This window comes from Haliotis asinina, chromosome 6 (genome assembly GCF_037392515.1).
Source record: "Haliotis asinina isolate JCU_RB_2024 chromosome 6, JCU_Hal_asi_v2, whole genome shotgun sequence".
In the NCBI taxonomy this organism is placed as follows: Eukaryota; Metazoa; Mollusca; class Gastropoda; order Lepetellida; family Haliotidae; genus Haliotis; species Haliotis asinina.
Genome location: NC_090285.1, coordinates 411,171 through 427,220, shown reverse-complemented (window position 1 = coordinate 427,220; position 16,050 = coordinate 411,171). Strand labels below are relative to the sequence as shown.

The following is a 16,050-nucleotide window of genomic DNA, read 5'->3' as shown; positions in this document are numbered from 1 at the left end:
ACAATGTGTTAAGCCCATTGCTGGTGTCCCAAGCTATTGCTGAAATATTGTTGTGTAAAACCCAACTCGCTCCCCGTATTGCTGTTCATGTTTTGTCTATTAGATAATAGTGGTTCCGTGGCTGTCGTGGAGCGTGTCGTGTATTGTTTCAATTAATGTATTATGAGTGAATATCTTCCCGTGTTGAATGATACTGGTATAACGTATAGAGTGTGTTCGACACTGTGTAGTTCATTATGTACTGCGTAATGTTGTTTTGGATATGCTAGTATTATATTAAGATGTATGAACGAAATTGTGTTGATGTTATGTGTTAGAAATGTATCTCGATTCATGTAGTATGTGTCGTGTACATCGACGTATGATGATTATGTACTTTGTATATCGGCCTATAATGATAATGTATTTTGACACCTGATTACCGTTTCAATATGATCCAATAATTATTTGTACCTAATCATGTAAAAATCATCCTGTGACTGTGGCCCAATAAACTCCTTGTTTATTTACTCAGGTTCTCGTGTTGTGTGTGGGTTGGTATAGTTACACCTCCGAGCTGCTAAGCGAGCTGATTCCCCAAACTCGCGAGTTAACAGACATACACTAGAGCGTGCGTGCGAATTATGATTCATATAGGAAAACTATGAAATGTCTACATATTACATTCCTCTTATACATTCGCAGATCGCTTCTTTTTGTTAAGTTTCAAAAGTAATTAGGATTATGAGACCAAATATAAAGACGTATATTGACAAGTGTCTACATACTGGTGAGTGAACGTTACAAACCAAGTAAATTTAGCAAGTGAAGAAATTTATCGCGCCGTATTTTCACTTCGACCCCGACCTCGCTTAGGTTATGTTACAGGTTGTGTCATGCAAACTCCTTTCGGTAATGATATCAAATACATATTTATGTAGTTTTGATTTTCTAACTTGATGAGAACAAACCATACATAACCTCATTAATTCAAATGGATTTGACTTCACGATTTCCAAAAATGGCGGCGCCCGGTCTTGGGATGAATGCTATTTAAGTTTGTTTCCACCGACTTACAAAAGGACACTTACTTTCTGCTGGTAGTAAAATATGTATTTTATTGATGGACATTGGGATTTTACATGACATTGCTTATAACATAACAATTTCACTCTTGGAAGTGAGGTGGAGGTCAATATAACATTGCTTGCAATATAAATGTCACTTCGACCCCCACCTTGCTTCCTTGGAAGAAGTCCTTATGTTCAAAGTTGTGTCATGCAAAATCCTTTTGGCCATGATTCAAACGATCAGTAAAAAGTAGTTTTGCTTTTCTAACTTGATGAGAACAAATTATGATTTCATTAATTCTAACGGACTTTAGTCCGTGATTTCACGATTTTCAAAAATGGAGGGGCCCTGTCTGAGGATGAATGTTATTAAAGTTTGTTTTCACCGACTTACAAAATCAAAATTACTTTCTACTGGTAGTAAAATATGTATTTTCTTGACGGACATTAGGATTTTACATGACATTGATTATAACATAACAATTTCACTCTTGGAATCGGTCAATATAAGAGGTCAATATAATATTACTTACGATGATATTGTCACTTCAACCACAACCTCGTTTCCGAGGAAGAAAGCGTTATATCCATGCAAAATCCGTTTGGCCACCAATGTGTAGTAAGCAGTCTTGATTTTATAAACTCGATGAAACGTGAACTCCATTTTCTATCCTGGAAGCGTGGTAGGGGGCGAACCATCCGATTTAGCATACATGTATACCACAGGCTTCCACAAAGGTCATTTCGCACACACTAACAACCAATTTAAGCACAAACTACGGAGTCTGGTGGAAATCTGTGCATTGTGACACCATCACCCGACCCCAAACAACAATTCGGCATGTCTTTGGTGACGTCGAGAAATCAGCAAAATGACGAGCTTCCTGCACATTTTCTATACATTTAACTGGAAACCGTTCCTTCTATGACGTCACTGTAGGGCTCTGGTGACAGAGTTACGTAAAATGTCTGCGGTTTCGTTTGCGGGCGAGAGAGAAGCAGACGGCTTTTTAGCACTTTTAAGCGCTTGGTATTAATTAACCACACTTTTTACAAAAAAGATAACGGTGTTTCGTTTATGACTAACCAAAAGTCTTTCATATGCAGTGATAAAAAGAGTACCAAAAATTGAGTTTAGTGGTCCTTTAAACTACCAAAGGGTATCCTGTTACATTTGGGACCTTTGTACTGGAATAGTTTGGTTCACTGTAAAGAAAACACAACAAAAATATACGATCAGTATCCACGGGGAGTTATGCCCCCTTATCCTCATACGTACAGGGCCTCTGTCGACGATTTTTGACATATTGAGGGCCATTTTTTTTATTTTGTATGTTTGCCGTTATGCATTAGCACATAAATCCATTTCATATACACTTGTCGTTCAGACATCAGGCTGTATTTTCTTCAAACTAAAAGTGCTTTATGGTTCAGCTTCTTTATCATACAAGGTCACAAGAGAGGTGAGGTGATTTGAAACAACTGGTATGAAGGAAGTGGACAGTGACAAGGGAGGTAACTGAAACAGCAGGTATGAAGGAAGTAGACAGTGACAAGGGAGGTAACTGAAACTGTCCAGCTTGGAGATAAAGATGTAAATGGCTATCGGAGGCCTACTGCAGTAGCCTGATGAAAGCCTGTAACAGGTCCGATTCGTCGTTTGAGCAAACAGTGTCGATGATATTAGGCGAGTTGAGAGGACAGAGCGCCAACATGGTGGACTGTTTATCCCAAAGTAAGCTTATCATAGAGGCTGACGTCTGGCAGACCTACAAGTCTGACAACATGTCATATCACTTCCAAAAGAACGGATGTCAACAACACTCGAGACCACGGCTCATCACGTCGTAGTTGTGGATTGGTCATCTTTGATGGTTGTTAATTTGAGCTAAAGGCCTGTTGTAGTAGTCATAGTGTACAAGGACACTGCTCCATATCCGTGTACTTGTTTGTTATCTCGCAATCTGTTCGATATTTTCGGAATGTGTTCAGAACACGGTTTCTGGGTTAGAGAGTGTCCTTAAAACTCCATCTGTTACGTTTCAGCTGAGCACGCCGTTCCCACGTGATTGTCACTCGTATAAAAGCATGGAAATTGATTTACAATACTGACACCTGTCATCTTCTGACCATGACAGACCTTCGTCTGTTCCTCGTCTTGGTGTTAGGCGCCTGTCATGGTGACTTCCCCTTCAGAAACACCAGTCTGTCCTGGGACGAGCGTGTGGAGGACCTTGTTGGCCGCCTCACCATGGAAGAGATCATGTACCAGATGACGAAAGGAGGCGCTAGTCCGGGCAATGGCCCCACCCCTCCCATACCTCGACTTGGTATCGGACCCTACTCCTGGAACACCGAGTGTCTGAGGGGAGACGTGGAGGCAGGGAATGCTACCTCCTTCCCTCAGTCTCTGGGCCTAGCTGCCGCCTGGGAGTAAGTTTTGTCGAATGTTGGCTCCGGTGTAGATTGATTTGTTGGTAGATAAACCCTTGGTTTATGTGCCAATATTGGTTAGTTTTGCCTTGTCCAAGACATAAACTAGTGTACAATTTGCCTTTATCACAATTTATCAACTTCGGGAAGTTGACAGATTAATTGTGTACATGTGTCACTAGACATCCGAGACTTGAGTGTATAGTTTTGAGGGGTATGGTGGAACGCATTTGCTGGTTGGATAGACCACACCCATATATAAACTCTGAGATCTCACATACCTGACACGCACGTTGACCCGAACACATTCAGTTTGAGATACATACACGGTGTTGTGTGGTGCATCTTAGTCCTCAGCCTTCGCTGTGTGTTGCAGCCCCGAAGTTGTGTTTAAAGTGGCAGAGGCGACGAGTGAAGAAGTTCGAGGAAAGTACAATGACTTCGTGAAGAACAAGCAGTACGGCACCCACAAGGGTATCAGCTGCTTCAGCCCCGTTATCAACATCATGCGGGACCCCAGGTGGGGCAGGAACGAAGTATGTGCATTTCAGTCATAGATGGTCTCAACCCGCCTTCTTCTTTGTATACGTCTTTAGGAAGACATATACAATGGTCGCAACCATAAGCAAAGTCGGTGTGAGATTGAAAACACACCCGAGTTGAAACGTTAGCCGTGGTCACGCAGGATTGCTCTGTTAGTAGATAAGTATTCCACGAAAAGATCACTTGGTCGCCAGATAGGTCAGTGTTGTACAAATGTTTAATTTGGTGACAATGTCGGTCAGAATTGTAGAAATAGTTCATTTGGAGACAAAATAGGTCAGTGTTGTACAAATATTTCATTTGGTGACAATGTAGGTCAGAATTGTAGAAATAGTTCATTTGGAGACAAAGTAGGTCAGTGTTGTACAAATGTTTAATTTGGTGACAATGTAGGTCAGAATTGTAGAAATAGTTCATTTGGAGACAAAGTAGGTCAGTGTTGTACAAATGTTTAATTTGGTGACAATGTAGGTCAGAATTGTAGAAATAGTTCATTTGGAGACAAAGTAAGTCAGTGTTGTACAAATGTTTAATTTGGTGACAAAGTAGGTCAGAATTGTAGAAATAGTTCATTTGGAGACAAAGTAGGTCAGTGTTGTACAAATATTTCATTTGGTGATTAAATAGGTCAGTGTTGTAGAAATATTTCAGTTGGTGACAAAGTATGTTAGAGTTGTAGAAATATTTCAGTTGGTGACAAAGTATGTTAGAGTTGTAGAAATATTTCAGTTGGTGACAAAGTAGGTCAGTGTTGTAGACATATTTCATTTGGTGACATAGTAGGTCACAGGTGTACAAATATTTCAGTTGGTGTCAAAGTAAGTCAGTGTTGTACAAATTAAGGTTTCAGCTAGTGACAAAGAAGATCAGTGTTGTTCAAGGACTTCAGTCGGTCACAAAGGAGGTCAGTCCACATCCTGGAAACAGAACGTTCATTCTGAATATGGGAATGACACAACGGACGTCACCTTCATTCAGTTCCTGCAATTTGTACAAAGGTCGTGTGTCTATATTTCTAAGTTGATGTCAGTTGTACAAAAGGCACCCGTATCCTTTACCTATGGTATACATTTTTGTGCCCAAGTACACGTCTTATGCTGATGTCATATCTTTCTGTGCACAGATGTGTTGTAGGATATTCATATAGCGTACATATCCCTTCAACTAGTGCTTGCTCAAGAGATTGTTATTTTGTCCCCTCGATCGTTCAATGTCAATCCCAAAGGTACATAGGATTATCAATTTCATCCTCCTTGGGAGTATATAACTCTTGCTGTCTTTAGATGCGCTGTGTTTATTGTGGTTTTCTGTCTCTCATGTCAGTCCCACATCTCTTTGCATTCAAATGCAAATCGCTTATGCTGATGCCAGATCTTCTTGTCCATATACAGGTTACATGTGCCGTAGTTGCCTCTATAACATACATGCCAAGGCCCCAGCCTGTAGTCATGTTTGCATATCATCAGGAAACATATGGAAAATATCCCTACCTGTCATGTTTGTTTCTCGCCAGGATATGTATGAAGAATATCTGTACCTGTAGCAATGTTTGTGTATTGCCAGGAGACGTATGGAGAATATCTCTACCTTTAGCAGTGTTTGTGCATTGCCAGGAGACGTATGGAGAATATCCCTAACTGTAGTCATGTTTGTGAATCGCCAGGAGACGTATGGAGAAGACCCCTACCTGACTGGCCAGTACGCTGCCCACTTCGTGTGGGGTCTACAGGGAGACCATCCACGCTATGTCAGAGCCAACGCTGGGTGTAAACATTTCGATGTGTACGCCGGTCCAGAGGATATCCCCGTCAGCAGGATGTCCTTCAGTGCCAACGTAAGTAGGCCACATGTCTGTACAGGTAAATCATGTGTCGTCATCAATTAACCATGTGTTTGAAACAGTAGTTTCACTTATAAACCACATGCCTGCAACCGAATATAATGAATTTGCAGCAGTATATACCCAGTCTGTATATTAACCGGACATCTCTACTACCAATCTCAATCACATCTCCATATGGGTTATCAGACATATATGTTCTGTTTTTCGTGAAACAAATCGGTTATATAAGGCAAGAATAATTATTAAAACAAATCAAACGTGTCCCACTATCTCTCCTAAGGTCACAGAGCGAGATTGGCGGACAACCTTCCTGCCCGCCTTCAGAACATGCGTCAAAGCAGGAACATACAATATCATGTGCAGCTATAACAGGTATGTGAAGTCATAACATGCGTCAAAGCAGGAACATGTAACACCCAATGCAGTTGTGACAGATAAGTGTCTTTAGAACACGCGTCAAGGAAGGGACGCCACGTCACGCGCAGCCTGTAACGAGTGGTGTAATTATGAGCCAATAACTGACATTACAGTTACAGTAAGAAATAAATACAAATGAAGACATGTCTCTTCTCTCCCTGTATCCCCTCTATCCGTCCTGTTCCGCTTTCGCCACCGTGCCGTCCGTACCTCTGTCACCATTGTTCCCTCTGTTTCACTGTCATCTTTGTCCTGTTTCGTCCTGTTTCCTCGCTGTCCCCTTTGCTCCTCTGGTTCCCCCCCCTCCTCCCCCCGTTTCCCTGTCACCACTGTCCCCTCTCTTCCCCTGTCCCCTGGTCCCTGTTGTTCCCTCTGTTCATCTGTACCCTCTGTGCCTTCTCTTCCTGTCCCCTTGGTATCTCTGTCCCTACTGTTCCTCTGTCCCCTCTATATCTTCTGTTCTTCCGCCCCCTTTGCCCCTTTCTGCTCTGTCACTTCTGTTCCTATGTCCCTGTTCCGTCCTGTCTGACCCTTTGTCAGTTCTGTGCTTCTGTCCCGTCTGTTCCTCTTTTTCATCTTCATCTACTAATATTCCACATTGCGTCTGTGATCGTAACGTTGTGATCTGTTCTGCTCCTTACTGCCCCTTATGTTACACTGTTTCAAGCATTAATGGTGTACCTGCTTGCGCCAACAAACGGCTGTTGACGGACATCCTTAGAGGAGAATGGGGCTTTCAGGGCTACGTCGTCAGCGATCAAGGGGCAATAGAAAACATCATCGGGTCCCACCATTACTTCAACAACACTGTAGATACTGTAGCTGCCTGCGTAAATGCTGGATGTAACCTAGAACTGTCAAGTAGAGCCGACGCAGTGTATTTGTCCATGTGTGAGTAACTACATCTCTAAAACAACTCATTCATACGTGGTTAACTAACAAACCAGCCAGCAGTGTACTTGTTGTTCAGCCATCAGTGTGCTTGTTGTCCAGACAGCACAATGCTTGTTGGCTAGACAGCAGTGTACTTCTTGTCAAGACATCAGTGTACTTGTTGTCCAGGCACCAGTGTACTTGTTGTCAAGACATCAGCGTACAAGACAGCACAGTGCTTGTTGGCTAGACAGCCGTGTGCTTGTTGTCCAGACATCACAATGCTTGTTGGCCAGACAGCAGTGTATTAGTTGTCCAGACATCAGTGTACCTACTGTCCAGATAGCATGGTGCTTGTTGGCCACACAGCAGTGTGCTTGTTGGCCAGACGACAGGGTGCGCTTTGTTCAGGCGGCAAGGTTCTTGATGTCCAGGCATCAGTGTACTGGTTGTCCAGACATCAGTGTACTTGTTGTCTAGATAGCATTGTGCTTGTTGTCCAGACGACAGGGTGCGCTTTGTCCAGGCAGCAGGGTTCTTGTTGTCCAGACATCAGTGTATTTGTTGTCCAGGTATCAGTGTACTTGTTGTCAAGACATCAGTGTACTTGTTGTCCAGGCAAGAGTGTGCTCGTTGTCAAGACAGAGAATTGCGTTTTTTCAGTGGATGCCATTAAGCAGGGAAAGCTGACAGAAGAGTTAGTGAGGGAACGAGTAAAGAAACTGTTTTATACGAGGATGAGACTTGGAGAGTTTGACCCTCCTTCTATGAACCCCTATTCTACATATGACCTCTCGTATGTGGAGACCAAGGCGCACAGGGAACTCGCCGTGTGGGCAGCAACAAGAACATTTGTCCTACTGAAGAATGAAGGGAACTTTCTTCCACTCAAGCAGAAATTCGGCACTGTAGGGGTGCGTATCAGTGTTCATTTTACGAAGGGTTTTTTCTTTGACAGCTCCTAAACGCTGCGGTCGACATTATTGAACCCTACTTTACCATACATCTCCAGGTGGTTGGTACAATGACTTTTGAGGGCAACAATACCGTCGGCAACTACGCCCCCAACACCGACCCCAGGTTTATGTCGCGGACAATTGACGGATTGAGGACGCTGGGGAATGTCGTGCAGGCTGCATCTGGCTGTAACGACAGTTTGTGTGCCAGCTACGACGCCGCCGGTGTAAGAAAGGCAGTCACTGGTGTCGACGTGCTGTTCATTACGTTAGGGACAGGTAAAGTGTTCCTCCTTTTTGGCCCTCCATATGACTTATTGCTTTTGTCCGTGTTTTCCGCCTACGTGAGTAATATATAACAGCTGTGCAGGAATCACACCTGTACCCCTCTTATCGGTGGTTGACGTACTCATGCAAGCGGTCGAACAAGGACATCAATAACTCTGTCTTCGATGACATAGAAGAGTAGCTCCTTTGATAGACATTTCCAAGCTGCTATGATGTGCAGGCAAGATACAGATGCTTATCAAGCGGGGGTGATATACATGATGGATAAAAAGAATATGTACATGAAGGAAATATGAGAATATGCGGTTGAAGACGTTGATGTTCAGTGGATGATATTACCAACAAGCATTGTGGTAATGGATAATGGTTATGAAGAAACATGGGCAGACCGTTGGGCCGCCTAGCCGTAATCGGTGATGGCTGTCTGTTCTTCAACAGAAGCCTGATGTTCCTTGCTTCTCATTTATAGGGGGCGGGACGTTTCACCAACATACGAGTCACACTGACTGTGAAAACTACGATGACAACTCTTGAATGATCTTCTCTCTTTCTGTGGTAGATTGCTCTGTTAGTAGTCAGAGGTGCTTTTGTCACAGTTTGGATATCTTTAACTATGTGTTGGTCTCAGCACCGTGATTGTGGCTAAAGAGGAAAAGCGACTTCCCTTCTTGATAACTACATAGTCTATGAAAGGCTTTCTGAAAACCACAACATTTGGTCGATCTAGTACATGCCCGCAATCTAGTCTACTTACATTACTCCGGTGTTGTGCCTGTGGTAACATGCCCGCAGTCTAGTGTAGTTATACCACTCCGGTGTTGTTACTATGGTAACATGCCCGCAGTCTAGTGTAGTGATACCACTCCAGTGTTGTGACTGCGGTAACACACCCGCAGTCTAGTGTAGTTATACCACTTCAGTGTTGTGACTGTGGTAACACGCCCGCAGTCTAGTGTAGTGATACCACACCAGTATTGTGACTATGGTAACACGCCCGCAGTCTAGTGTAATGATACCACTCCAGTGTTGTGACTGTGGTAACATGCCCGCAGTCTAGTGTAGTTATACCACTCCGGTGTTGTGACTGTGGTAACACACCCGCAGTCTAGTGTAGTTATACCACACTAGTGTTGTGACTGTGCTAACACGCCCGCAGTCTAGAGTACAGATACCACTCCAGTGTTGTGACTGTGGTAACATGCCCACAGTCTAGTGTAGTTATGACCATGGTAACATGCCCGCAGTCTTGTGTAGTTATACTACTCCATGTGACTGTGGTAACATGACAGCAATGAAATCTATTCACACCACTCCGGTGTTGTGAATTTAATTGCCTAACCCATTTAAATTAGAACCCTGGATGGTTTATCTATATGTAAGTGTACCTACACGTCTGTTTCGTCACATTATCTTAGTGTTGTAGCTTTACAAGTGTAACACTGAAACATGTATCTCCAGGCGCCATGATTGAGAGGGAAGGTCACGACAAAGCAGACATTGAGCTGCCAGCCGGACAGGTGCAGCTTCTTAAAGACGCTGTCGCGTACAGTGAGTACATACCACATGATGTGATGTCAAACAGTAGATACCATGTTATGTGAAATCATTACAGTACAGCGAATACACATTGGTGTCATGGCATACAGTACAGTGAGTGCAATGTATACCACGTAATGTGCTGTCATAGGGAGTAGTGAGTAGATACCCCGTGGTAGCACACAGTAGAGTGAGTACATACCATGTGTAGCCATGTCACACAGTACAGTGAGTACATACCATGTGTAGCCATGTCAAACAGTACAGTGAGTAGATAGCATGTGTAGCCATGCCAAACAGTACAGTGAGCACGTACCATGTGTAGCCATGTCACACAGTACAGTGGTTACATACCATGTGTAGCCATGTCACACAGTACAGTCAGCATATATCATGTGTAGCCATGTAATACAATACAGTGAGTACATACTATGTGTAGCCATGTTATACAATACAGTGAGTACATACCATGTGTAGCCATGTTATACAGTACAGCCAGCATATACCATGTGTAGCCATGGTATACAATACAGTGAGTACATACCATGTGTAGCCATGTCACACAGTACAGTCAGCATATACCATTTGTAGCCATGGTATACAATAAAGTGAGTACATACCATGTGTAGCCATGTTATACAATACAGTGGGTACATACCATTTGTAGCCATGGTATACAATACAGTGAGTACATACCATGTGTAGCCATGTCACACAGTACAGTCAGCATATACCATTTGTAGCCATGGTATACAATAAAGTGAGTACATACCATGTGTAGCCATGTTATACAGTACAGCCAGCATATACCATGTGTAGCCATGTTATACAATACAGTGAGTACATGCCATGTGTAGCCATGTTATACAATACAGTGAGTACATACCATGTGTAGCCATGTTATACAATACAGCCAGCATATACCATGTGTAGCCATGTTATACAATACAGTGAGTACATACCATGTGTAGCCATGTTATACAGTACAGCCAGCATATACCATGTGTAGCCATGTTATACAATACAGTGAGTACATGCCATGTGTAGCCATGGTATACAATACAGTGAGTACATACCATGTGTAGCCATGTTATACAGTACAGCCAGCATATACCATGTGTAGCCATGTTATACAATACAGTGAGTACATGCCATGTGTAGCCATGTTGTACAATACAGTGAGTACATGCCATGTGTAGCCATGTTATACAATACAGTGAGTACATACCATGTGTAGCCATGTTATACAATTAGGAGATAAACATCATGTGTTGGCCAATTTCCGGGTGTTATTGAATATTTGAAGCACGGGAATGCATTTGGAACTGACGGCGTCAGCCGGAGTTTTCAAATGAAATATTCCCGTGCTTCAAATACTCAATAACTCCCCGAAATTGGCCAACACATGATGTTTATCGACATTGTAAACAAAAAAGTAAACCAAAGGGGTTTTACTGTCTGCACTCGTTTACATCGAGTATGGGTACAGCAGTAAAGTGTCATCAGCTGGCCGTTTCAGCTGGTTCCCATGGTAACGTCTGGAGTTGCTCATTTGTGACGTCATTCTAACTTTACGTCACAATATGATTTGAATGACCACTGTTGATGACACAACAAAACAATTGTTTACGTGTAAATACGCAGTGAATAGTCTTCCAGTTTCCGGGAATCTAATACCATTTGATCATGTTTTACAACCAATCAGATTACAGAACACAGTGACTTTTGGTTTACAATACGGTGAGTACATACCATGTGTAGCAATGTTTTACAATACAGTGAGTACATGCCATGTGTATATACCATGTGTAGCCATGTTATACAGTACAGTCAGCATATAACATGTGTAGCCATGTGTACCGTTGAGATCCTTTTACTTAGCTTTTCATTGAACAACAACATTCAACCTTGGACAGAATGAAAATGAAGCAAAACGTTTCGCCATGATGTTTCCTGAATGACCACAAAGCTCGGGGTGGTTTTGTTTGTGATAAAAATGATCGCAAGTTAAATGCAGATTGTATTCTATGGACATACATATTTACACAAACAAATAAGAAATCATAGCAACAATTTTATTGCTCTGCTTATGTACTCATATTTGTATACGCCGACTCTTTAGCCGTTTGACAGCCACATTCCATCTGAGGCCACTTGATCAGTCCGTGTAGCGTGTCACGTTACACTTGTGACGGAATGTTCACTTCGAACGCCCTGGCAAATACGCATACGTTATCAATTGCACGGTGCTTTGAAAGGGTGTACGGGGCTGTAAGACCTTTGTAAATCCCAAATTTCCTGAGGCGCAGAAGGGTCTTACAGCCCTGTACACCCTTTCAAAACACCATGTGACGAACTTATTACTCTTAATTTAACTAATTTAACCTTCGGCAGAAAGAGGCGCAAACATTTCGACATGATTTTTTTCTGAACGGTCATAAAGGAAGATAACTCAGTATCGCTTAGTTAACGACTAATATAATCGAATTTGAGGTTTTGTTAAATGACATGTGAAGTACAGGAATATTTTATTGTTTATATATATTTATTGACACATGCAAATAGAAATATTATAGCAACCATTGTATTTCTTTGTTCATACTGATTATTGTAAAGGCCAAATCGAAACTTTCGAAGCGATCAGCCGAGTGGCAGCCCCATTCCATCTCAAGTCACGATCACCCGTACAACCCTCGAACACCCACCCCCAACCCCCGTGTGTCATGTGACAGATTTGACCGGGTGTATGGTTCGTAGACCCTGGAAAATCCTCCTAGATGGTTTTGTATGCTTTGGCTATTGACCAATCAGAATTCGACAGATGTATCTGAAGGGTAATAATTTTTCATATGCTTTGACTATTGACCGTCCTACGGATCAGGTCATGTTGACTCTACACTGAATCCGTCACACCAAATCAGCCACTACTGAATGCTGTGTTTCCAGGTGGGAATGTCCCGATAGTGTTACTGCTCTTTAACGCTGGTCCTCTTAACATGACCTTCGCCGTGGAGAACCCTCGTATCGTGTCCATCATGGAGGTATTCTATCCCGCCCAAGCCACAGGAGAGGCGATCAGAAGGGTCCTCACGAATGATGGAGGGAACAATGTACCCGCAGGCAGACTGCCCTATACATGGCCCAGGTCACTGGAAGGCGTAAGTGACAAGTCTCAACTGGGAGAATATCCTAAATACAGTCTAAACCAAAATGCAGTAAGAATGGTTTATTTCGCTGGAGGGGCTATATGACATGTCTCCCGATGAAGACTACACACTATACAACAGTGTGGCGCGAATGCCCGTGAACCCTTTGGTTTGATGCATATTGATGTCGAGTGTTGAGGACAACCAGGAGGAAACTGGTACAGGGTTAAGAAAGAGCTGTGTGACCACTACTGTAACCAAACTATATATAAACTATATATAATGTTCTTAGTTCCCAGAGATGGTGAATTACTCAATGGACGGCCGCACCTACCGCTACTTCAACACGGAAGTCCTCTACCCTTTCGGATACGGGCTGTCATATTCCACGTTCTCCTATGTGGAGGCAATATACCCGGGAGTGATTCAGGCAGGACAAAGCATCAATGTGACTACGGTGGTCGTCAATAACGGGCCTCACGCCGCTGACGAGGTAAATAGACATGGTGGCAGGCATGTGGTCCTGTGCATAGACCTCAGGTCATAAATCAAGGAAAGTTAAGCAACCTTGGGCGCGGAGGGTCTTTGGATGTGTGACCGTGTGACTGTGTTTGGTAGATAAACTCCATGTCTTTCTGGGCTTCAGTCCTGCCCCACAATGAAGCACGTGTGATATATGTGGTCTCACCTGAGCTACCTGAGTTCAAAGATGATCCTGTTCACCCAGCCTGAAATGGGTACCCGGTGGGATACAGTCATATGACTGTCAGCTTGGGTTATCCGGGGTAACAATAACCAGAATTTATGGACTGTTATTGCACTCCGCCAGTTTCGAAACTCAGCTGGAACTTTGCAGATACACAATCAAATGAAGTCTAACGTTTCATGTTTCATTCATTAAAAACCCAAAACTATATACGACTGACAGCACACCGTATACAACTGAGAGCACACCGTATACGACAGCACATCTTTTGAGACTGACAGCACACCGTATACGACTGACAGCACACCGTATACGACTGACAGCACACCTGATACGATAGCACATCTTTTAAGAGTGACAGAACACGTTATACGACTGACAGCACACCGGATACGACAGCACATCTTTTAAGACTGACAGCACACCTCATAAGACTGACAACACACTTCATAAGACTGACAGCACACCTTATAAGACTGACAACACACCTTATATGACTGACAGCGCACCTTATACGAACACATGTTGACACACTCACACGGCTCCACAGGTAGTACAACTGTACCTCCGATGGAAGAGCCCGTCAGTCCCCACGCCGAAGATTCAGCTTGTGGGATTCAAGAGGGTGTCTTTAGAGGTCAGTCAGAAGATGGTGGTGAGCCTGCTCATAGAAGCAGAGAACATGGCGATTTGGGACGACTACTATGGCTGGATTGTCGAGGATGGTAAGTTACATGAGTTCAAAGTGAGCCAAGACTTGGTTTGTGGGTGGGCCGGAGTGGTGCCTTGTGGTTGTAGCTGGCGGGCGACGGTTGCAGTAGAGAGATTGGACGTACTTTTCCATAGTTCAAAATGGTGCTAAGTGCTTTTGGGTGCCTTGGATTTCTTCAGGATCGTTCAAGACATGATAGTTGGTGGTTGGAGTAACGTTTGAATAATCCGTGAGTGTGTGGGTGGTTTAGAGTGCCTGGAGATATTTCTAGATAGCCCAAGATGGCACTGGGTAAGCTGTCTGTTGTAGGTTACCTCCTTACTATGTTGTCTCTTGTAGGCTACGTGGAGATATTTATCGGCGGTCAGCAGCCCAACCAGACACCGAGTCTTCCATCCAATGTCCTTTCAGGCGCAGTAATGATCAACGGTACTGTGATTCTAGGGAAGTATTAGTAGTAATAGTTCCCATTTTCATTGTTCAGTAACATAGTGTTGTTATTTTCCTTACTATTTATGTTCTTTGCTCCAACTTCCAGTGTAACAAAGATTATATAACTGTTGTCAAGTCAAATATAACAAACGAGGGATCGAATGGTGACGCTTATTATTGTTGTTGCTATTGGAAACAGTGAATATACCATATACTGCTAGACAGTGAATATACCATATACTGCTAGACAGTGAATATACCATATACTGCTAGACAGTGAATATACCATATACTGCTAGACAGTGAATATACCATATACTGCTAGACAGTGAATATACCATATACTGCTAGACAGTGAATATACCATATACTGCTAGACAGTGAATATACATCTGCTGGTATATCAATGGTAGACAGTGACCGTGTATGTGCTGGTATATAAATGGTCGACAAGTATCACATGTTGTACATCATTAAAAGGTATTAGAAGATATAAACATTGATAAATAATACATTGATGCAACTTGTACTTAAGGCACTTAGAACCTGGCCCTGACTATGTTATCATTGTTGTTGCCTTCTTATCAAGATACTGATTTAGAGGTAAATAAGACAGAAATAAACTACATGCAGTTTTCTGTTATATATAGTGGACGTTTCCCCCAGGCCTAGTTTCAACATGGCCTTGATGTCCTTGTTTCTGGCAGCGATGTCAGTATTTTTGTCTGTTTTTAGATGGGGTCAGTTTTCACTATATTCCCTTAGTACATCACTGTGATCACAGTTTTACATGGGAAACAAAAGGGGTGACACGCCGTGGGAAATATGAGATAAAAATAGGTAATGCGAGGTTTATTTACAGGCATTAACATTTCAAGTGGTATACTCTGCATTCCATCCTTCTTCTCGATCCTTGTAGTGTGGAAGCGATCCAAAACTGTTCTTGTAGTGACCGGCATAAACGATAAGTCGGACAGTTCTCGAGTCCCGCCTGTGAAACCCCACCTGACTGCATAAATACCAGGCTCCCTCTAAAGTTCCATGCTGTGTGTGTGACACCCGTGGTGGCTGAGTGTAGGAGACATATGTTGCATGTCGGAATCTTGTGCTGTGTGT

At 42.9% G+C, this 16,050-nt stretch overlaps 1 protein-coding gene across 1 annotated transcript; it reads left to right on the top strand.

The window, feature by feature from the left end:
* Window positions 1–2,629: 2,629 nt before the first annotated feature.
* Window positions 2,630–15,562, top strand: LOC137286813 (uncharacterized). Its single transcript, XM_067818816.1, has 13 exons — window positions 2,630–2,784; window positions 3,096–3,482; window positions 3,859–4,018; window positions 5,689–5,859; window positions 6,149–6,240; window positions 6,953–7,176; window positions 7,822–8,072; window positions 8,171–8,393; window positions 9,861–9,950; window positions 12,885–13,096; window positions 13,377–13,577; window positions 14,341–14,515; window positions 14,842–15,562. Exons 2-13 carry the CDS (start codon window positions 3,181–3,183, stop codon window positions 14,955–14,957), a joined length of 2,217 nt encoding a protein of 738 aa, XP_067674917.1. The 5' UTR covers window positions 2,630–2,784; window positions 3,096–3,180; the 3' UTR covers window positions 14,958–15,562.
* The last annotated feature ends 488 nt before the right edge of the window (window positions 15,563–16,050 follow it).

Excerpts from the sequence above, each read along its gene's own strand:
- LOC137286813 (XM_067818816.1), top strand. The coding sequence starts at position 3,181 with ATGACAGACCTTCGTCTGTTCCTCGTCTTGGTGTTAGGCGCCTGTCAT. Across the intron at positions 6,241-6,952 it reads ATCATGTGCAGCTATAACAG|CATTAATGGTGTACCTGCTT; the intron begins GTATGTGAAGTC and ends CACTGTTTCAAG. Across the intron at positions 8,073-8,170 it reads AGAAATTCGGCACTGTAGGG|GTGGTTGGTACAATGACTTT; the intron begins GTGCGTATCAGT and ends ATACATCTCCAG.